Genomic DNA, 22,022 nt, shown 5'->3' with positions numbered 1-22,022 from the left:
TTGTTTTTTCATTATATGACAGCCAAGATACCTTGAACCTATCGACAAATGTAGCCAGTATGTATGTCTTAATATGGGTTGGATGTTATACAACCTTTCAAGGAACTGCCCTAAGGATGTGCAGAAGCCAGACTGTGGTTTTCAAGGAATGCCAGTTCAAGTTAACACTGATAGTTGTTGCCCAGAATGGGAATGTCCATGTAAGTCACTGTTTTATTTTTAAATACAACATAGAGCCTTGATCTGTAAATTTCAAGTAATAAATTAAGGGTTTATTACAGTGGGAATATGAAGTTGAATATGGTAATAAATTTAAAACAGCTGTTCATCAGCAAACCAGAATGAAATATACTGAATGTTTTGGTATCTTTGAATTAACAGTCAAGAAAGTAAAATATTTTGTTTTGAAAGAAAACATGAAAATGAAATCTGCAACATCAACATTTTCCAGCTGAGATTTTTCATAATTTCTATCAGTAGAAATGTTGAGATTTCAATATTTTGTGAAGAAAACAAATTGAACATTGGCATTTTCTGAAAGACAGAACACCCAAATTTCAGTTAGCTCTAATTGCAATTTTTCCTCATACTTAGGAACTGAATAAACTGGCAGATAACTGTCTGTCAAGTGAACAAAAAGGCCAAAGAGAAGTCATATTAAAAACCTTGGATTGTTACTGAAACCAGTATTGTACTTCAAATATTTGTCTCAAGATAGGACAGACCAGTCTTTTTTTATCAGTATCTCAGAAGTATAAATATTTTAATGCATATATTTTATCTCACAATGTACAGATTCACTAACCTTGCCTGCAAAACATTGACTTAAGTGAAAATTTTCACCAATTTAAACTTTCTCCCGTACTCTGGGCACATGGCAGTAGGTTATGGTATTTCCACTGAGCAATGCAAGATACTTGCTTCTGCTTATGTCTCAGTATCATGTCCGCAGAACAAGGTTATCAATATGTATATAATCATATACATGTAAGCAAATATTGCTAAAACCTGAAGTTTTTAGAAATGCCCTGTACTTGGTTTTGTGGTAACCTCATTAAATGACAGTTCTTTTTTAGGTCAATGCTCTGTACTATCCGAACTGAGTGTTATTACATTTGATGGAAACAACATAGCCCTCTGTAATATGGCTTCCTACATTTTAGTCAAGCTACCAGGAGAAATTATTATTGCTCATATTGAAAAATGTCCTGCTAATCAGGTAAGATTCTTGTATTTCCACAATAATTGTCATAGTTTCTTGAATTTTTGTGTTATGGGTATGAACTTCTGCAAAAATGTATCACTTAAAAGTTTCAGATAAAAGCCATACCAAAAAATGGAAAGTTGTTTACTTTTCAAGGAGCATGCTTAATCATGTTGTCTAGAAAAAAGAAGTTTATCTCAGGTTAAATAGCAATTGTTGTAATATGTTATAAGGAAATTCAAATGTTGGTTCCTATGTCTGTACATACATTTTCTTTGCATCATCCATAGCCCTAATTTATGCAGCCCTTGAACAAATGGTTTGTATTTCCATCTTTGGTTTGTGGGTAAACAAGTTTCTGATAAGGAACTTCAGCAGGCTTCTTTCCTTCCCATCCTTATTTGGTCTCTCATCTACTCTCACTGGGCAACTGTACACTTACTTTTTAAGTGCCGAGTTTTACGCTGGTTTAGAAGTTTTCTTTTAAATTGCTCTCCTCACTGTTTCTTGGTTGCAGTCTAAAGGTACAAATACAGTCCACACAGGCAGATGAGCTGTAGAAGTCTGTAGTTGTAGTTAAGAAATATTTTTTGAAAGGGCTTTGCAGGATACGCTGAATCTTATGATATTGGTAATGAGTTGCTCTCAGTGTTAAAGCTGTTTAGTTAAAAGCCAGCTGAGATACGGTATATACAAGCTTCAATCTTGTGCAGAAGGATGTCTTGGTAAAATAGCAGTTTTAGCAAAGTTAGGACAATGAATTTTATTGGCATGACCATTTTACTTCTATGTATTTTTAATTCAACTTCTTCAGGTTATTGTGTTATCTTTTCTGTATTATTTTCCATAAAACCCTCTTCAATTAAATCTTTAACAAGTAAATAAATTTTCTAAAAATAGTTCATAGAAAAGTGCACTACGTTAGCTGGTAAATGTATGTTTTTAATTATTTATAACAAATATATTAAATTAATTTAATTATGAAGCTGATTGATGTAGAACTTCAAAGACAACTTATTTTTGCCAAATAAGAATGCTGCTGATTATCACTGCACTTCTAATCGGTTTTTAATGTTTTCCAGAGTGCAAATTCAATAAGAGAACTAGTGAGTACTTTCTGCTTTTACTAATTATAAAATGCATTAATATTACACATATTGAAAAAAATCCCTATAGCACTGGTACAGAATTAGAAAAACAATAGTAACTAAACTTGTTTGTCACTTTTCTTTAAAGGTTCCCCCTGCAAGCACTTCAGGGCTCTGTTTTAAGAAATTAAATGTAACAACACGCACAAATAAATTACTTATTAATCGTTTAGCAAGAAAAGTAAGTATATAACACCAGTATATAGCATGTGTACGCTTAAAAGATGGTTGGAGAGCTATTCTGTTGTAGAATGCAATAGATCAGATTTATAATGAATGTACTACAGGATTGGGATTACTTTTGCAGTTCAAAAAATATACTTTTCTGATACCATGCTTCACTTACATGTCATTTATCCAAAATTACACTTTAAAGATCTTTTGAGATTTTTAAAGAAGCTGCAAAAGCATTTATACTGTTTCTAGAAAACCTAGAACCAAACAGAAATATTCCAAGACGTGATAAATACTTAAGCTGCCTTTCCTACTAGTCAATAACAGGTCAGAACAGATAACTGAATAATCGGGATGAGGGGTTTTTTGGTTTATCATACGATATGTGACAAATAACATTTATTCCTTCCTTAATTAGAAAATAGTTCCATATAATTATTTTTTTCTCATGCCTACTTCATTTGCAGTTATAGGAAATGGCACTGATGGGAAGCTCCATTATTTAAGCACTGTGACTGTTATTGTATGTGGCAGAGGCTGTAAAAAATATCTTTTGCTATAAAATGTAAAGACATATAAACTACATCTTCACACTCTGTTTTTATCCCTAAAATGTATTTGATTTATTTTAGGTAGTAGTGGATTCTGTAATTCAATCATTGCCATTTTCAAAAGAAGGACTGAGTGTTCAGGATACTGGTGCAATGTATGTTGTTAATACCCCAGCTGGTATTAGCATCAAGTGGGCTCACGTTACAGGCATCATAGATATACAGTATGGATTACAGTCTAACACATCGATGAAAACAGAAGGACTCTGTGGTGAGGCTATGGTGGCATTTTTTTTTCTTATTTAGTAATTTCCCATTTGAAATTTACACCTCCTTTTTGTGTCTGTGACCTGCTGTCCCTGTATCTCTTCTTGTGACCTCCATTAACTACACTGATGATCCTATTTGAGGTGGGCTTGTTAATTTCTATTAATTAATAACAATAAATCAATAATTCTGTTTCCAAGCACTGCTTGCTAATAAAGTAATTTGCAGATCAAGTAATGATCAGTACATTGTAGCTAATTAACTTTTAAAAAATGTACTCATCTGCCTGCGTTTAAGAATATTGTTGAAGTCAAGTAAAGAAAAGGGGAAAATTTTCAATGGAGAAGTGGTTGCTGAAGAAGTTGAGGCAGTGACAGTATATTTCAGTGGTTATGGGAGAAAAGAATAATTGTCAGATGTTTGCAGTGCCAGAGTATTGCTATGCAAATACTGATATAAGGTATAACTTGGGAAGGGTTCAAGTCCCCTGAAGATAGTCAATTCAAATTCAGACCTCTTAAAGTTGGATCTAGGGTCCAAAACTGTGCTGAGGTAAATTACAGTGATAGTAAATTTAGCATGTTTCAGGCTTCCCTGATAGCCTTTTTATAACTCTACCAGTATGAATTATATAGAAAAGTGTAAGCAGGTATTTCAGAGTTACTTTAATTCTACCATAAATGTTCATTTTCTGGTGCATTGTAATTTTACAGAATCTACTCCACATTGAAAAGGAAAATGAACTTTTTATAATCTAAACTGTTTTTAGTTTTAAAAGCAACCAAAACAATTCAGATATGGTTTAAATATTCATATAAACAAAACTGGTGTTTAAAATCAACTGCTATATTCTGCTTGAACAAAAGGAAAGTTCTCCTAGATCTAGTGAGAGAAGGTGAATGCTGTCCGTGGCACTTACTCCAGCTTTTCCCAATATCATGCTATCTTCTCTATGCACACTGAAAAAGATTAGGATGAGATGAGGTCAAATGCAGGAAGGATTATAGAATGCTTACTCTTTGTGCCATGAAAGGACAGAAAGAGGAAGACTATGCAGACAAATCCAACGTCTGCTGTAAAGTGCTGTTCTACCTGGTATTTTGCAGAAAAGTCTGAAGACTCCTTTAGTCCTTCTTTCATATTCTCTGCCATTTGTTCCTGTCTGGGATTCTCCTATCCTCTTCCTCTCATACTGAAAAAATTCTGGGACTATGTGGTAAATTGGCTTTATTTTTAAAGCTGTAATGATTCTGCAATTCTGTAGTATGGCCCTACAAATTCTAACACCAGCACAGTTTGTGGGATGGCACTATGACAGAAGCAAGAAGCGTTAAGAATACTGGAAAGCAGTGCTACTGTCAAATGCTTCTTATTATGCAAATATCACCTTCTGTGTTTCTCCCTGCTGTGTGAGACAGTAACAGCCTGTCACACCAGGCTAGCCCAATTCTAACAATGCACCCTGGAGAGTGCCAGGATGCAGGGCTGGAAGCATGAAGGCAAGGCCTCAGGGTGTGGTTAGCAATGTGGAAGAAAAGTGAAAAAAGGATATAGGAACTTTGGCTGATCAGTCTCTGGGATGTAAATCACTATTATGAAGATTAAAATTTTGGCACTGATGACTTGTTATGTGCTTATAGGAAGTATATGTTTTCATTGATGAATTAATTGAAATACATGCAATCATTAATTAAGGTAGCCAATGGATGTTAGGGGTTTGGGTGGAGCATTTTTTTTTCAGTAATTTTGTATTAATAAATTGAGTATTTTCTCTAGAGAAAGCAATTTGTTCATCAAAAGATTCCTTTCATCACTTTTTGCATTTAGAATGTTCAATTCAGTTTTAATACAGTGTCAAATCAGCAGTGATGTGCAGTTCATTTGAAAGCTGTCTACATGTACTCCCGTGGAGCTGACTGCTATTCAGTAGAATGAGATCAGAATCTGGTGCCATGTCAGTGAATCTGCTACACTCAACAGCACACTTTTGTAGCCGTTTTTCTCAAAAATTAATTAATTGTTGGGAAAAGTATCAGTATTGTATGATCTGCTTGTTTTGCTAAGCTATTGAGCTGACAAATAAAATCACAAGTAGCAACTTGGAACTACAGTGGACATATAGCTGCTTTCATTTATAGATTCAGATAACTAAGTCTCACTGGTGAGCCTCATGCAATGTTAACCTTACCTTATCAAGCGTACCTTTTTTTTTTTTCCCAAAGGAAGTAATAAGGCATGTTTGTTTGTGCTTTGATGCTCTGTCTCCAGGGGTGTGTAATGGAGACCCTACTGATGACCTGAAAACACAAAACAGGACCATAATTACAAATATGGAGGAAATGGAAATGTTCATTAAGAGTTGGGAAATTGAGAAATCACTTGATGTAACAACCAGGAGGCCAGTAAGAAACTGTACTGAAGATAACTGCACATATTGTATGGAACTGTTAAACAGAAGTATTTTCATCCCATGTCACAAGAAAGTGAGTATGAAGATCAGAGAAATTCCAGGTGCAAATTAAATAGAAGTTGTACAGTTAAGAAAAGAGTGAGAGAGATATGCACATTTTTAATGTTTTGCTTATTTGCATGAGTTAACACCTGGATGGGTAGCTTTAATACCTCTGTCATATTGGCTTTAATACTTTTGTCACGTTCATTGTAAACACACATCTATATGGATGCCTGTGCTATCACGCTGTTTTTTACATTAATTGGTAGGCAAAGCTCAAAGGAGAGACACCAGATCATAATCTCAACACAAACACATCCCAAAAGAGTTATTTTTAATAAATGCTTGATATGGGTTACTAAAATAAAAAGCCTCATGCTTCTGTTGCATACAACAGCAACTCATGCAATCTGAGACTGAATGGACTAAATAAATTTCCAGTTAAACAAATTCTGACGCAGACACTATTATGTTGACAATTTGGTAGCATTTCTTACAGAAATCATTATCATTTGTTTCTGTCCACTGTGCTTTCTAATGGGGATATAGCTGTAGGTGCAGACTACCACTAAAGGTGGGTTGTGCAGTACAGCTGCTTCCCAGAACGAGAAAGGAGGAAACCCCAAATCTCTGAGGTCTGACTTACTTTTCCCACTGAATTAAAAATAAAAAGGATTAATTACACAAGTGACCCTTTCTTTCTCAGAGACAGATGTGTCCAGATTCCCGATTCACTTCTTGCTGTTCTGTCCTTTGTTTGTGTTACAATTTGGTTTTCAGCACACACAAATGCTGTTTAAAGGTTTTGAAGGCAGCTGAGCCCCTTCCTTCAAGCTCCCAAGACCTCCCCTCACTTTCCCCAGATAAAAAAAAAAATGGAGATTTTTTTTTATTAAAAAAAAGATTAATAGATATTTGCCACAGAAGCTTAATGGGAGGGTGTCATGTCCTGCTCAGACAAGGGAGACAAGTGACTCTAGATTCATAAATCCCTGACAGAGTGGACAATGGTGAGACAAGTCTCAAAGTCTATGCACAAACATTTATTCATTTCCCATAAAGTACTAATTGGATACACAATAACTGGCTAGGTATATAACAAATTATGGCAAGCGATATAGTATGCCTTGCATCACCTAATGAAAATAAGGAAAAAGAGGGGAAAAAGAAAAGAAGAGAGATGGAGAATAGAGACCACCAGTCTGGGGTCCTGCATTGGTCCCGTCCAAGTTTATCAGGGATGCATGTGTCTTCCTGAATTCTTCATGTCTTCTTTTTTTTTCATCTATTGCTTGCTTGCTCTTGTGCTTGCCTGCCTCACTGCTCGCCTCCCCCTCAATTCATACACGGTTTCCTTGGGTCCATCCCCTAGGTCAACCCACCTACCTATGTATCACCTGTATGAGGAGGAGTAAGGTGCTTCATGGGGTGCTGTAATTAGCATGATCTTGTTGATCTTCATTAGCATATTCGGGGATGTCAACTTTAACATGCATTTTGTGGATAATGAAGCAAAGGTCATTCACCAGGCGGATGGCCCTTGAAATTTTACAAGAGGCACCACAGGGGAGCCATCCTGCCTTCACAAGACTCCCTCTTCCAGCTGCATCTTGTGCTAATCAGGCCACCTTCTCAGCTCCAGACTCCACATTATTCACCCCCATGACTACAGTTTCATTACTTGTGAGCATTTGAGGCATTCCTCATCTTGGAAGGCCTCTGCTCTACCTCATCCCTTATCTCTTTCTCAGGCTGTTTTTCTCAGCCCCTGTTTTGGGGAGTTACAAGTCAGCTCTCACAGAGGGAGCAGTGGTAAGCAGTTTGGAATCAAGAGGGAGAATAGCACCAGTGAGTAGCAGGATGCTTTTCATAATTGTTTTAACATCTCATTTAAAAATTACTAAAGGGAATCTGAATAGTCAGAATTCATACTTCATATATGTTTCCAGGAGAACTCTCATAGCCTCAGATACAATGCAATTGCATCTTTTCCTGGTTTATAGCAAAGCCTGACATAGCATCGGAATTGTCAAGCACATGGTTCATCCATCATGAAATTTGTTTTCTTTGATATATAAGATGGTGGCAGAGCCAGAGTGGATGGAGTGTATTGTGCACTTCACAGGCATGAAGCAACTGGACATGGATAGGTAACAGAGTCATCAGTGTCGTGAACTTTATGACAGAAGTTAGCAACTGCTTGAGGATTTGCTGAAACCACAGGGAGAGCTGGGCTGTAGCACAGTAGTTAACAGGCAGAATGAAACAGAATCTGACTTTTTCCACCTTGTTATAAGCTTATGCAAATAAAACCAACAGAAGTAAGACAGGTTGCACTGCCTGCATATAAACCCAGTAACATATGCTATTGGGTCCTATACACATGGAAAGAGAGCACTCAGTAATAATTCGTTCACAGCAGGAATTTATGGAAGGTATTGTACCAATGTTTAGCTGAGACTGTTGACTTTTATCTGACAGGGCTATACTGCAAAAGTTCTTGTATGTAGTGTCACAATCTAATTAAGACTGTGTTCTGTGCCTACTAATGAGCATAAAAGGTTCTGGCAGTTTAGGTTTTGTAGAGTGAGTGTTCTGAAAAAAATGTCATTCTTTGCACACTGTGATTTTCTCCCTTGCAGCTGTATTATTTCTTGTATTTAATGATTTAATTACAGAAAGATTTTCTGCTTGTTAATTCTCAGTTACGATATGTTCCTAGGTGTCACCACAGGAGTTTTGTGAGAAGATGTGGATCAGCAGTACTTATTTTTGGAATTATGAGTGTGATGCACTTTCTGCATATGTGGCTTTATGCAACAAACACAACATCTGCATTAAATGGAGGACGCCTGACTACTGCTGTAAGCAGACAGCCATGTTCTATACCCCAGTGTGGCTTTATACTGCTGCAGTGTTTAGTGATGAGTTAAAAATATATTTCTTTCTATTGTTATTGTAAGTACCATCTCATTTTATCACAGCATTAGGAAATCAGGGTACAAGTTCTTAAGATGCATTTAATCAAAGTGCCATGAATCAGTTTTAATCTTGTTTTAATGAGTTGCTTACCTAAAGTACTGTTAAAAATATAAATGCCTGCTTTCTATGATGCACTCACTTGTTCTTACTACCAGTTTATCCAATGATATGCTGAAAAAATAACAGCAGCACTCAATGTCCTATTTTTATGACTTGCAGCATTGAGTTGTCCTGAGGGCAAGGAATACCAGCCTTGTGTGCAACCCTGTGAAGCCAAGACGTGCTTGAATAAATGGTTCTATGAAGATTCTCCCTGTTCCTATTTAAGGGAAGACTGTGTGTGTAAAAATGGCACTATTCTGCATAGAACAGACTCTGACCTCTGTATACCAGAAGAAAAATGTAGTAAGTGCAGCAGAAGAGTAGTTTTGCAGATATGGTAATATTAACCACAGCTCTGTGTAAGCAATGTTTAAGTTCCATGTCAGCCTTCAGTAAGCGTGAATCTGGTACAGCTCCCTTCAACAGAACCTAGCTTTATCTCAAGCTGCAGCAGTTTGTGCTTTTGCTTCACTTGGACTCAAGACCCGGGGCTGATGTACTTCTCTTGGGTAAAAACAATGGTCATTCTTCTGTAGCCCCCAGGCTTTCTTTCCTGGAGTAGTCAGGAAGGAATAGCATGGGCAGGTTCTTTCCTTTGCACTCAGTACTTATTTTCACCTACAGTGAAGCGTCTGTTCATTTGGGGTTTTTAAGGTCATACTATTTTCTTGGATTCTTTGATCATAATGCTCCGCATGCTTTTATTTTATGCAATTCATAGTTGCTTGCAGGAAATCTCTACTCTCTAGTTGTTGAAGGGATATAATGTTTTTTCTCTCAGCATGTACAGACAACAAAGGACAACCCCGCTTTGCTGGGGAGATCTGGAATGGATCTGTGAGAGGCTGTTGCATGTATAACTGTTTAGCAAATGGAAGCATTGTTGCTGTAGAACCTGAATGCAGTGATGATCCACCACCAGTCTGTGAAAGAGAAGGGGAAGTTATTGTCCATGTCATCGAAGAGGGAGCTTGCTGTCCAAAGAAAGTTTGTGGTAGGTACCACATTTGTTTTCAGTAACAGAAGTATAAGGTGCTTGATATTCACTGGCAGACAATCTCTAGACAGGGTTTAAGGTAACATTTTTCAGAAGTGATTTTTTTGTACTTGGGGCTGGTTGGGCCAGCAAAGCAGGCTTCTCTTCTTTGACAGAACTGATTCACTGAAATATTTTTTTTTTGTCTTAGAAGTCCACTAGTGAAACAAAACTTCTGTTAAAAATTAATTTTAAAGCTTTTGGGTGTAATTTCAAAAGAACTTGATAAATACTTGATGACAGAAGTAACTTGGTAATTGGGGCAGTCATCAGAGCCTGTTTGCTTCTCTTATTAGTGCTTTGGTGTCAAGAGCAGTATCCACTGTCCTACTGCTATTTCCCAGAAGCAGTATTCTGTGAGCTGATCACTGAAAGCTAATATGCTGTCTAGACATGGTTGTTAGAAAAAGGAATAAGCTTATTTCTCCTAAAATGTTAAGCAAAAGATACTTATTTCTTCATAACATCTTCAAGGAAAATGAGAAAAAATGGTCCAGCTGATATGGTGCTTTTGCTCATTAGTTAGATACCTGTGACCAACACTGTACTGTCAATTTGTTTAGGGAATATTTTCACTGGGACATTTTAGCTGGCTTCATGTGCAGGAAGCAGAGCAAGTAAGTACCTGCTTTAAGAGAGATATAACTGTGCTAGCACAGTACCGTGTGAATGTAGGTATACAAGCCCTGGGTTGAGCTCAGAGGTCTAACCTGATGATATGGAGTGCAATTTAAGTTGATTTGGGCTGCTCTTAGTTTGTGTATCTCTATACTAGATGGTATAAATATCTTGAGCTATAGGACTTGCACTTGTATATGTTCAAATATGTCAAAATTTATTGTTTTTTATCCCACAGAATGTAACATGTCATTGTGTGATGCCATTATTCCAACATGCAAACCCAATGAAAAATTAGTGGTAGGGTACCACCCCCTGTCCTGCTGTCCACAGTATCGATGTGGTAAGGGAAATACAAAAACAGTTACTGGGATACTTTCCACACTCGTGTTATGTGTTGTAAGAAAATCTGCCTTAGAAGTTGTTTTGATGGTTAACAGAATTGAGACATTGTAAATATCACCAGGCAATGATGTATTTTTTTTCACACTCTCCAGTATTTTTTTGTGTTTGTGTTTTGTGTCACTTTTGATTTACAGTTAATTTGGAGTATTTTGTGTTACTCAGTAGATGAAGAATATATTTTATCTTTTTAGTATTGTTTCTGTGACTCTCTTTGAGATACTGTTTATTTCACATTCTACAGAATGTGATCCTTCAGTTTGTTTCAATGCTTCCCAGCTGGACTGCAGAGAAGATCAATTTATTGTTGAAGCAAAACAGGAAGATTCCTGTTGTTTCTCTTATCTCTGTGGTAAGAAGCCTCTAATATTTTTATGGATAACTAAAAAATAGTTACGTATTTACAAAACCAGTCTATAGTTCTAAACCTAATAATGTAAGCCAGGAATTATTGGAGAGGTAAGTGGGACTTCATACAGGTCAGGCTGTCTGAAGCATGAATTATTCTTGGGTTCTCGGGCCTTTATTTCCAACATAATTCTGATCATCATATTTGAACTTTGTTATGGTTTTATATTTGAATGTCAATTCATAAAAGCTCTGTTATCCAAGTAACAAAGGTAATATGACTTGTTATATAGTCTATTAAATAGAATTCACATGTACTAACTTTTTAGTATTTAAGACTTTGTAAATTTCTGATTTTTTTTTTAATTTAGTCTGTGAATCCTGTATTGAGCCCGTTCCCTTGTGTAATGAAGGGGAAATTCTCACTGTAGACCTTAATACCATACATTACTGTTGTCCTCATTACTACTGCGGTGAGTGGACCTGATGTCAGTTCATTATGTTACCAAATTTAGTCAAAATGACAGATGTTCTCCGTGTGTGTAGAGTTTTTTGATTCAGCATTTAGGGTGGGATTCAGATAGAGATTAAGAGATCTAAATGAGGGTTTCTGCATTTGAGGTAGGTTCACAGTTATTGGTACACTCAGTGATGGTCTAACCAACTCAGTCAATGGAGTCTGGAGAGGTTATTTAGGTCACCAGACAGCGTATAGCTACTTTCAGGGTGATCTAAATACCCATATATTAGTGTGGAACTGAATCCCATCCTTGGAGTATACAGTTGTTCATATATTAAAACAACCATAATAAAGGAGCTTTCATGTTGTTGTTCCTCTGGTGTACCATTCATTAGGCAGTTTCTTTGCACTTTCAGCTTTTAGGGGAAGGAGTAGGACAAGGATTTCAAATACTGCTGGGTTGACTACTATTCAAACAATGAGCAGGTAGAAGAAAAATATTTGCAGTGTAATGTAGTGTCTTTGGTAACCTCATAAAACACAGAAATGGTGCTGTATGTTCTTATGCAAAGTCTGCAAGTTTAAGTGCTTAATTTAGATTAACTCTTGTCCTATTGCAGTCTTTGGGTATCTTCAATTAATTAAATTGTCTTCCGGTAAATATGGAGCTTAGTAATTTTTACTTCAAGGGGTTCCATATTTTGGTGCTTTCCTTCTCCTAGCACTTGCATCCAAGTGAAAGTTTCTGAAAAAGTGTTCAGCACTGGTTTTGCCAAATTCTGGCAGGTAGAAAGTTAGATCTTAGTATGTGGTCTTCCTTCAGAGTCCCAGTAAGCCACCTCCAATAAGGCAGGTATTTTCTTACTAGAGTAATTCCAGGAGGGGAGTTGCTCCCTGTATCTTACAGAAATGTTCTTTACAGTACATTTGTAGCTGAGAGAAAAAAACCCTGTGCTTTCCAAAAGCTGTGATTTTAGTTGCCTTTGGTACTGGCTATCAGCTTAAGTGATTCTGAAGTAGGAAGAATATTAAATGATTCCTATGTGATGTTTTCTGAAAATTTAAACATGTTCTAAGGCAACTCAAAGCACTTTTGAAAGTATTTATTTTTCATTTCAAAATATAATTCCAATGCTTAAGAAACACAATAAAAATTTATTTTAAATGTTATTATATTAAAAATAGTTTATCAAGAGAAATAAAAGCTGAAAAAAATAAAGGAAATTTGAGTAAATTCTCATATATGTATTTTCCCCCAATTTAGTTTGCGATGAAAATCTTTGTTCTGAGCCTCCTATGAATTGCACAGATGACATGACACTTGTGAAGGAAAAAATACCTGGGCAGTGTTGTCCAGAATGGCACTGTGGTAATTATTGCTTTATTCCTTAGTCACTGCTGTTAACAAAAGCTAACAATTAGGTAACTGAGTAATACGGTTTTCTTTTCTCAGAATGTAGCTGTGAAAACACTACTAAACTGACCTGTAAATTGGTAAGCACTGTCCTTTAGATATATTTATTAATGGTGTTCAGCCCTCTTACTCCTCCCTTTCCGTTCCTTGTTTCAGTTAGCTGTAAAGGGTGATGAGGCTGAATAGGGACAGGCTGGGACTGCCTCCCAGTCCCCTGCTCAACCATGTTACTCTAGCAAGTGTCTGCCCAGTGTTGTCAACTATTCCGTGCGGAAATTTCACCTTGTGTGTTTTAAGATGTCAAAATAAGAAAAGCAATTGTAATATTACTCTGTTCAATGTTGACTTGAAACAATATGCTGGGAAGGTTTTCCATGTAAATAATTCCCAACTGGTTTTAATAATTAATGAGAAATGAGCCTTATGATCATATGTATCATCTGTAGAAATGTGTTATTTTGTTAATCATTTATGCTTTTGACTAAAATGATATAACATTATTGAATTTAGATGACATGAGAAATCATAAATATTTTGCTCCTCACATACTTTCTCATAATAGGGAGTGTGATCTGGAAAATAATTATGAGTCAATGTTCAAACTCCCATTATTATCATAGTGACAGGGATATTTTCCCTATCAAATGCCTGTAGTCTGTCCTTCTCTTCCCCTTATATGAAGACTGCATAATGTAAGGTCTAAGCAGGAGTTACACGTTTGAATAGCTTTCACCTATCTTTTGAAAAAAAATTCACAGAAGGTAGTCCTTTGCTAATATGTTTATTATTGAAATAACTTTGCATGTCAGGATAAATTGCTGTTTAGCAACCCTGCTACTCATAGGCCTTTCTAGAGAAAATGAAGTGCTTTTCTCCTGTTTAAAGAGATAAATACACTGAGTAAGTCTAAATGTGCTACTGTTTCTTGAGTACATTGCATTTTTTCTCTTTTATGAAAGCAGGGGTGGAAGTGATGGAAGTAATATGTTACATTTTAAAAGAAATATTGTCTGTTTAGCACTCCATTTAATTGTGCATGACTTTGAAAGCTCTTTTATCTTTTTACATTTAGGGAGAAGTTAAAAAAATAGATGATAGTGTTTCCAGTGCTTGCGGATGCACTCACTACATTTGTGGTAACTTTTTCATATTCCTAGCTGTTTTGTTTTTAGTAAAAAAGGCATGTAAAGAAAGCAGAAATAGGACCATAATAACCTTCTCAAATGTACACACTCTTTTAGCTTGATTTTATGGGTGTCTACACATAAAATTATGCAATCATGCCCTTTTTTTCTGAGTATGATGCTTTGTTTGCTAACCCATCCATTTTGTGTCTGTTCTGGTGGGGTATAGGAGTGTCATTTAAGTGCCCATTCTTTCAGTCAGATATGGTCTCTCTGGTGAGAGGCAGACAGGAAGCAGTTTGTGAACCTTAGCTGAGTGTGAGTGGTGTGACTGCTTCTAGTTTACTGTCGAGCACAGACGAGACAACGTCTCGCACCAGAGCAACAGATCTATCCAGCCAGCAGGTACTCAGTCTTAAGATCAGACCTCTGCTTCCTTCCCTCACTCAGCTACTCTGTGTAGACTAGATTTCAGCTGTACTGTGCACAGGGGTGCTTGAAGTATGCTGCAATCCTGACGGCAGCCCAGGCTTGACTGCCTCCAGGAGCAAAGCACACATTTACAGTAACAGCTTGAGCATACTACTGTCCCACAAGTAATTGTAGAAATACCAGTTTAATTGACAGAAAGGCTACATTTTGTGATGTCCACAATAATTCATATAGTGTACTTAGCTATGTTAAATACTAGAATTCTTTAAAAATAAGAACAACAGATATCTTTGACTTCCACAGTAGGACCACTATCTATTTTAGGCAATTTAGGATTTTGTAGCATTTTCTTAGGCTGAATTATACCTTTTTCCACTGTCTTGTTTGGTAATTAAAGCCACAAACCAATCAAGTCTAAAAGTTAGAATACTTTTGCAGAGCATAGGACTTTGCCCTACTTTTGTCTTCACATTTATTCTGTTAATTTGCTTGATGATTTATTTTATTCCCCTCCGGTAACATTTATTTCTTTTGGTGTTAGAGAAGGATGATGTGTGCATCTTCCAAGAGGTCACGGTACTGAATCCTGGACAATCAGTGATTCAGTACTTGGATGGAGACATTTGTTACACTGTACAGTGTTTACAAGACAAAGATCAGAACACAGGATACAATGCCATACATTTTACAGTGGTGAACTGTTCCCAGCAATGTGAAGATGTGAGTATTCATAAAATACCCGGAAAAAAAGTCAAAGTGAAGTCTTTTGCTAGCCTTGTTTGCTCAGCAAGAGCTCGAGAACTTAACAGTGATGACGTGTATCTTAGAATCACAGAAGAATTTAGGTTGGAAAAGACCTTTAAGATCATCAAGTCCAACTGTTAACCTAGCACAACGAGGTCCTCCACAAAACCATGTTCCTAAGCACCACATCTACACATCTTTTAAATGCTTCCAGAGATGGTGACAACCACTTCCCTGGGCAGCCTGTTCTAATGCCTGACAACCCTTTTGCTGAAGAAATTTTTCCTAATATCTAATCTAAACTTCCCCTGGTTCAACTTGTCCCATCTCTTGCTACTTGGGAGATGAGACCGATGCCCACTTCACTACAACTTCCTTTCAGGTAGTTGTAGAGAGCAATAAGGTCTCCCCTGAGCCTCCTTTTCTCCAGGCTAAACAAGCCCAGATCCCTTATCTGCTCCTCATAAGAATTGTGCTCTAGACCATTCACCAGCTTTGTTGCCCTCCTTTGGACATGCTCCACCATCTCAATGTCCTTCTTGCAGTGAGGGGCCCAAAACTGATCACAGTATTTGAGATGCACCCTCACCAGTGCAGAGTAGAGGGGGACGGTCACTTCCTTAGTCCTGGTGGCCCACAGTTTCTGATACAAGACAAGATGCTATTGGTCTTCTTGGCCACCTGGGCGCACTGCTGGCTCATGTTCAGCTGGGTGTTGACCAACACCCCCAGGTCCTTTTCTGCCAGGCAGCTTTCCAGTCACTCTTCCCCAAGCCTGTAGCATTGCATGGGGTTGTTGTGACCCAAGTGCAGGACTTGGCACTTAGCCTTGTTGAATCTCAAAAAACTGGCCTTGGCCCATCAATCCAGCCTGTCCACATCCCTCTGTAGAGCCTTCCTACCCTCAAGCAGATCAACACTCCTGCCCAAATCAGCGTTGTCTGCTAACTTACTGAAGGTGCACTCAATTCCCTTGCGCAGCTCATTGATAAAGATATTAAACAGAACTGGCCCCAGTACTGAGCCCTGGGAAACACCACTTGTGACCAGCTACCAGCTGTATTTACCTCCATTCACCACCACTCCCTGGGCCTGGCCATCTAACCAGTTTTTTTTCTCAGTGAAGAGTACAACCATCCAAGCAATGAGCAGCCAGTTTCTCTAGGAGAATGCTGTGTGAAATGGTGTCAAAAGCTGTAGTAAAATCTAGGTAGGCAACATTTACAGCCTTTCCCTCACCCACTAAGTGGGACCCCTTTTCATAGAAGATCAGGTTAGTCAAGCAGGTCTTGCCTTTCATAAACCTATGCTGAGTGGGCCTGATCAACTGGTTGTCCTCTATGTGCTGCATGATGGCACTCAAGATGACCTGCTCCATAACCTTCTCTGGCACCAAGGTCAGACTGAAAGGCCTGTAGTTGCCCAGATCCTCCTTCCACCCCTTCTTGTAGATGGACATCACATTTGCTAACTTCCAGTCAACTGGGGCCTCCCCAGTTAGCCAGGACTGCTGATAATGATGGAAAGTGGCTTGGTGAGCACTTCTACCAGCTCCCTCAGTACCCTTGGGTGGATCCCATCTGGCCCCACAGACTCGTGTGTGTCTAAGTGGTGCAGCAGGTCATTAATCATTTCTCCTTGGATTATAGGGGCTCCATTCTGCTCCCCGTCCCTGTCTTCCAGATCAGGGTAGCTGGAGAACAACTGGTCTTACTATTAAAGACTAAGTCAAAGAAGGCATTAAGTATCTCAGCCTTTTCCTTATCCTTGGTCACTACATTTCCCCTTGTATCCAATAAAGGACAGAGATTTTCTTTAGCCCTTCTTTTGCTGCTAATGTATTTATAGAAACATTTTTTATTGTCTTTTATGGCAGTACCCATATTAAGTTCTAGTTGGGCTTTGGCCCTTCTAATTTTCTCCCTGCATAACCTCACGACATCCTTGTAGTCCTGAGTTGCCTGCCCCTTCTTCCAAAGGTCATAAACTCTCATTTTTTTCCTGAGTTCTAGACAAAGCTCTCTGTTCAGCCAGGCCAGTCTTCCTCCCTGCCATCTCGCCTTTTGGCACATGGGGACAGCCTGTTCCTGTGACTTTAAGATTTCCTTATTGAAGAATGTCCAGCCTTCATGGACATCTTTGCCGTTCAGGACTGCCTGTCAAGTGACTGTCAACCAGTCTCCTAAACAGGCCAAAGCCTGCCCTCCAGATGTCAAAGGTGGCAGTTCTGCTGACCTCCCTCCTTACTTCTCCAAGAATCAAAACCTATTATTTCATGATTGCTATGCCCAAGATGGCCTCCAGCCATCACATTGCCCACAAGTCCTTCTCTGTTTGCAAACAAGAGGTCCAGTGGGACGCCTTCCCTGGTTGGCTCAGTCACCAGCTGTGTCAGGGAGTTACCTTCCACACTTTCCAGGAACCTCCTAGACTGTTTCCTCTCTGCTATATTGTATTTCCAGCAGACATCTGGTAAGTTGAAGTCCCCCATGAGAGCAAAGGCTAGCGATTGTGTGACTCCTCTCTGCTTACAGAGTATTTTGTCTGCCTCGTCATCCTGGTTGGGTGATCTGTAACAGACTCCCACCATGATATCTACCTTGCTGGCCTTCCCCCTGATTCTTAGCCATAAGCACTCAACCCCATAGTCACCATCATTAAGCTCTAGATAACCAAAACACTCCCTAACATACTGGGTTACCCCACTGCCTCTCCTTCCTTGCTTATACCTTCTGAAGAGTGAATAACATCCATTGCAGCACTCCAGTTGTGCAAGTCACCCCACCATATTTTTGTGATGGCATCTATGTCATAGTTTATCTGCTGCACAATGGTTTCCAGGTCCTCTTGTTTGTTGACCATGCTGCGTGCAATTGTGTAGATGTACTTCAGCTGGGCTATTGATCCCACCACCTTTTTGGAGGGAGAAGCCCTAATTCCTATGTGACCATTCTCAGGCTCTTCTCTGGTTTCTAACACATCAATACCCTCACGTCTTTGCTGCAGCATGGATCTCCATCCCCTAGCTCCACTGAGATGGCAGACAGAAGGACCTCATTAACACACCATCCCTCAAACATTGGCATGCCACCTCCAGGCTTATCTCTAGTGAGCCTGGTTTCCCCTTTCCCCTTTAAATCTAGTTTAAAGCTCTTTTAGTGAGTCCTGCTGACTCCTGTGCAAAGATCCTTTTCCTCCTTTGAGACAGGTGCATCCCGTCTCTTTGCCAGCAGGCTTGGTGTTGTGTAGACCAATCCATGACCAAAACACCCAAAAATCTGCTGGCATCACCAGGCTTCGAGCAAGGTATTGGTCTGCTGGCTCCTCCTTTTTCTTCCCTCATCACTCCCTGCAACAAGAACAGCACTTGTGCTCCCGGTCCCTTAACCAGCCATCCCAAGGCCCTGAAGTCTCTCTTGATTGCCCTCAGACTTCTTGTTGCCATTTCATCGCTGACTACCTGAAAAATCGGTAACAGATAATAATCTGAGGGCCATACCAGGGTAGGAAGTTTTCTCTTCACATCTTTAACCCAGGCCCCAGGGAGGCAGTGGACTTCCCTAAAAAGTGGGTCCAGTCTGCATACTGGGCCTTCTGTTCCCTTCAGAAGGGTATCTCCTATGACAACTACCCATCCTTTTTTCTTTATAGAAGCAGTTCTGATGCTGGGAATAGGCTTATTTAACCTTGGTGACACCTCCAAGCTAGATGAACCATCATCCTCATTATTGTTTGGTTCAACCTGCAGAGCCTCATCCTGTTACGCAGGGGCACCTGAAAGGTGGGGCAGTCACAGAGGAGACATGCCAGCTGAGCTGGGCAGGAACTTGTGGCCATTGCCCCCTGTCCCTTAAGTCACTGTGTTCATCCAGGTGGAGAGAGGACAGGGAATCCTCCGTATCATGCGTCCTGTCTGTCTGTCTGGCCTGTCTCAGGGAAGGTAGGATGTGATTCCAGGAGCCTATCTCTCTCCTGCACTCCCTGACACTCCTAACCTACTCACCTCCTCCCAGAGCAATGTCACTAAGCGGAGGAGTCCCTGTACCTGGGCGCAACTCCCACATCTTGTGTCTCCAGGATTGAGAGGGAATTTCTAGCAGCATACGTAAAAATATCCATCCATCCATCCATCCATCTATCCATACATTGTTTCTTTTGCTATTTTTAATTTCAGAAATCAGTAAATTTTCATATACTGTATGTTTAAAAAAATCCTTTTTTTTTCCTTTTTTTTACTTTCCTTTCTTTCCAGCATCAAATATATATTCCTTCCTCCAGTCACTATACTTGTTGTGGTACCTGTCAAAATGTGTCCTGCTCTTTTCATACTGAGAATGGAACACTAGTCGTGTATGAGGTAAGTGCCTCTGGACATAGACAGAAAATTACTATAATGATAATTAAAGAGGTGTCTGAGAGTCACTTGTCAGTTAACTCATGCTGTGAGTCCTGCTTCATACCTCCTTACTGCTGGTTACACACTTAGGGACTATTTATAGTGTATGACAGGAAAAAAATGTGTTTATTTAAAGACCTGCCATTTCACACTAGGCAAGTAACTTATTTCATTCTACTGGTTGTAATGTTTTATACAAAGACAGGAGAATGTCATCATTCACTTAACACTGGGTGTTAAGTTAACTCTAAGTGCAGGTTAGTGTTCAAAGTAACTCTAAGTCATATATTGTGATTTAGATGAGTTGGGAGCCTCTGAGTCCACATCATAACTCCCATGTCCCCCCCTACCCACGGCCACGCTTCTCCTCGTTCGGATTTCTACAGAAAGGAAATGTGCAAACTGAAGCACTGGGGCTCAGGACCCTGATGGCATGTTTCAGCATCCACATACAAGGAAATCTAGATGTGGCCATGACTTGGTTCATGCTTCCCATTGCTTTCAGAGCAAAAGAAACTAGAGACTTCTTTTTCTAGTGCAGAGCCCTTTTGTTCTGCACTAGGACACCCATGGTGAGCAGCAAGCTGCAGAGTAGAGCCATGGCTCCGGGGAGGAGTAGCCACTGCTGGTTAGGGGATGGTATTTCACTCTGCAGTCTGAGTGGTCTGCAACAAACTTTCCACTCCAATAGGTACTACAGCACGAAAGCACCACTTTTACAGACACTTGAGGCTGGAGATAAAGCTGAAATGTTTTGTCTTTCCTGATAATGGTTTGGTTTGTATATTCAGGAAGGAAGTACCTGGAGCTCCAACTGCACCAACTACAAGTGTGCAAAGACTGCTGCGGGGGCTATCATACTGGGATCAAGTGTTGTCTGCCCCCCTTTTAACGACACTGAGTGTACAAAGGTTTGTACTTTGGGTGAGGTAAGTGACAATAACTGACCTGGAGTTTGGCTTACATTTGACAATGCATGCATACCTCATGCATTTTCTTTAAATCAAAAAAGTAGTAAGTAAAAACATGTAAGTGAGCAATTTACAGTCTTATGTGTTCCTGTTTGCTTTTTGACTGACAAAATATCTGCGAGGAGTATGTAAGTTTGTTTTTTGGGTCTTAATGCTGATTGCTTTTAAAATATTGTGGAATTGGAATCATGCTTGACACACCACTATACAAAGTGCTAATCACTATGTCTTAGTTTAGTTTGGAATAACACTTTGCCAAGTTCATAGTACACACACACTAAATAAATTGGATCAAGCAATTCAGAAATGCCGCATAGAGAAGTGGGCTATATTAAAAATTCCCTAAGTTGTGTAAAGATTAGAAAGATGACAGAGTATCTACAAACTCTATTACCTCTTAAACTGAACTTTGTATAAAATAACAAATAAAACCTATCATACATGAAAGGGTATCTACTTACATCATATATCTAAAAATGTAAATTTGGCAAAACCATATAAACTGGTTTGAAGAATGTGGATGCTTCACGTTCATTACATGCTTGTTTACAATTTAATTTCTAATTTAATACTTCTCTTTGTAATACTGCTTATAATTCTTGCACTTGCATTATACCATATATTTAATATAAGCTGCAAATAATAAATATACATGTAGAGAGGGTAAGTAACATTGCTGTCTTGACTACAGATTATAAATTTAGCACAAGTCCTACTTATCCATTGCATTTGCTTAAAAAAGTCCTTATTTCTTCCAATCCTGAAGGACGCATTCTATCTAAAATTAATGCCTGTTCTACTTTGACTTTATGCTTGAGTTTCTTCCTTGGAACCCTTTTGTCATCACCTATTAGGATTTTTCCCTAGTAATAATGGTTAAGATTTTAAAGAATAGAGCCCTAAAATTAACTTCCTGAATCAGTCTGACCTGTTTTTCAGAGATGCTGAGCATAGACTTGGACCAGTAGCTAAGAAGAAAGCTCTTCTGACAGGCAGCTCAGGATAATTTAGGAATGTGGATTTAAGAGGCTGGCTTTAAGTGCTCATTTAGGAAGTTCTTCAACAAGTTATTCAGTAATTTTTCTGTGATGAGATAAAAAATGCATGCTACCATGAAAAGATGGGAGCTTATAAATGTCTTTTGTCTGTTATTGTAAGAGTGCTATTTGTGTTCAGCTGTATGCTTGATATGCAGTT

At 38.7% G+C, this 22,022-nt stretch overlaps 1 protein-coding gene across 1 annotated transcript in view; it reads left to right on the top strand.

The window, feature by feature from the left end:
- The window catches only part of OTOGL (otogelin like), a 107,875-nt gene that overhangs the window by 75,122 nt on the left and 10,731 nt on the right, over positions 1-22,022 (top strand). The window contains exons 38-55 of the mRNA XM_042793212.1: positions 23-200; positions 1,077-1,219; positions 2,287-2,310; positions 2,441-2,533; positions 3,159-3,348; positions 5,613-5,827; positions 8,519-8,660; positions 8,998-9,183; positions 9,662-9,874; positions 10,773-10,877; positions 11,181-11,288; positions 11,656-11,757; positions 13,009-13,113; positions 13,198-13,238; positions 14,231-14,294; positions 15,256-15,434; positions 19,711-19,815; positions 20,646-20,765. Coding sequence (XP_042649146.1) covers positions 23-200; positions 1,077-1,219; positions 2,287-2,310; positions 2,441-2,533; positions 3,159-3,348; positions 5,613-5,827; positions 8,519-8,660; positions 8,998-9,183; positions 9,662-9,874; positions 10,773-10,877; positions 11,181-11,288; positions 11,656-11,757; positions 13,009-13,113; positions 13,198-13,238; positions 14,231-14,294; positions 15,256-15,434; positions 19,711-19,815; positions 20,646-20,765 — 2,313 coding nt within the window. The remainder of the gene's footprint in view (positions 1-22; positions 201-1,076; positions 1,220-2,286; positions 2,311-2,440; positions 2,534-3,158; positions 3,349-5,612; positions 5,828-8,518; positions 8,661-8,997; positions 9,184-9,661; positions 9,875-10,772; positions 10,878-11,180; positions 11,289-11,655; positions 11,758-13,008; positions 13,114-13,197; positions 13,239-14,230; positions 14,295-15,255; positions 15,435-19,710; positions 19,816-20,645; positions 20,766-22,022) is intronic.

The sequence above is a fragment of the Tyto alba genome, unplaced genomic scaffold (assembly GCF_018691265.1).
Source record: "Tyto alba isolate M040663 unplaced genomic scaffold, T.alba_DEE_v4.0 Super-Scaffold_2, whole genome shotgun sequence".
NCBI classification, from domain to species: Eukaryota; Metazoa; Chordata; class Aves; order Strigiformes; family Tytonidae; genus Tyto; species Tyto alba.
The sequence above is the reverse complement of the archived record's forward strand: the minus strand, read 5'-3'. Positions and strand labels throughout refer to the sequence as shown.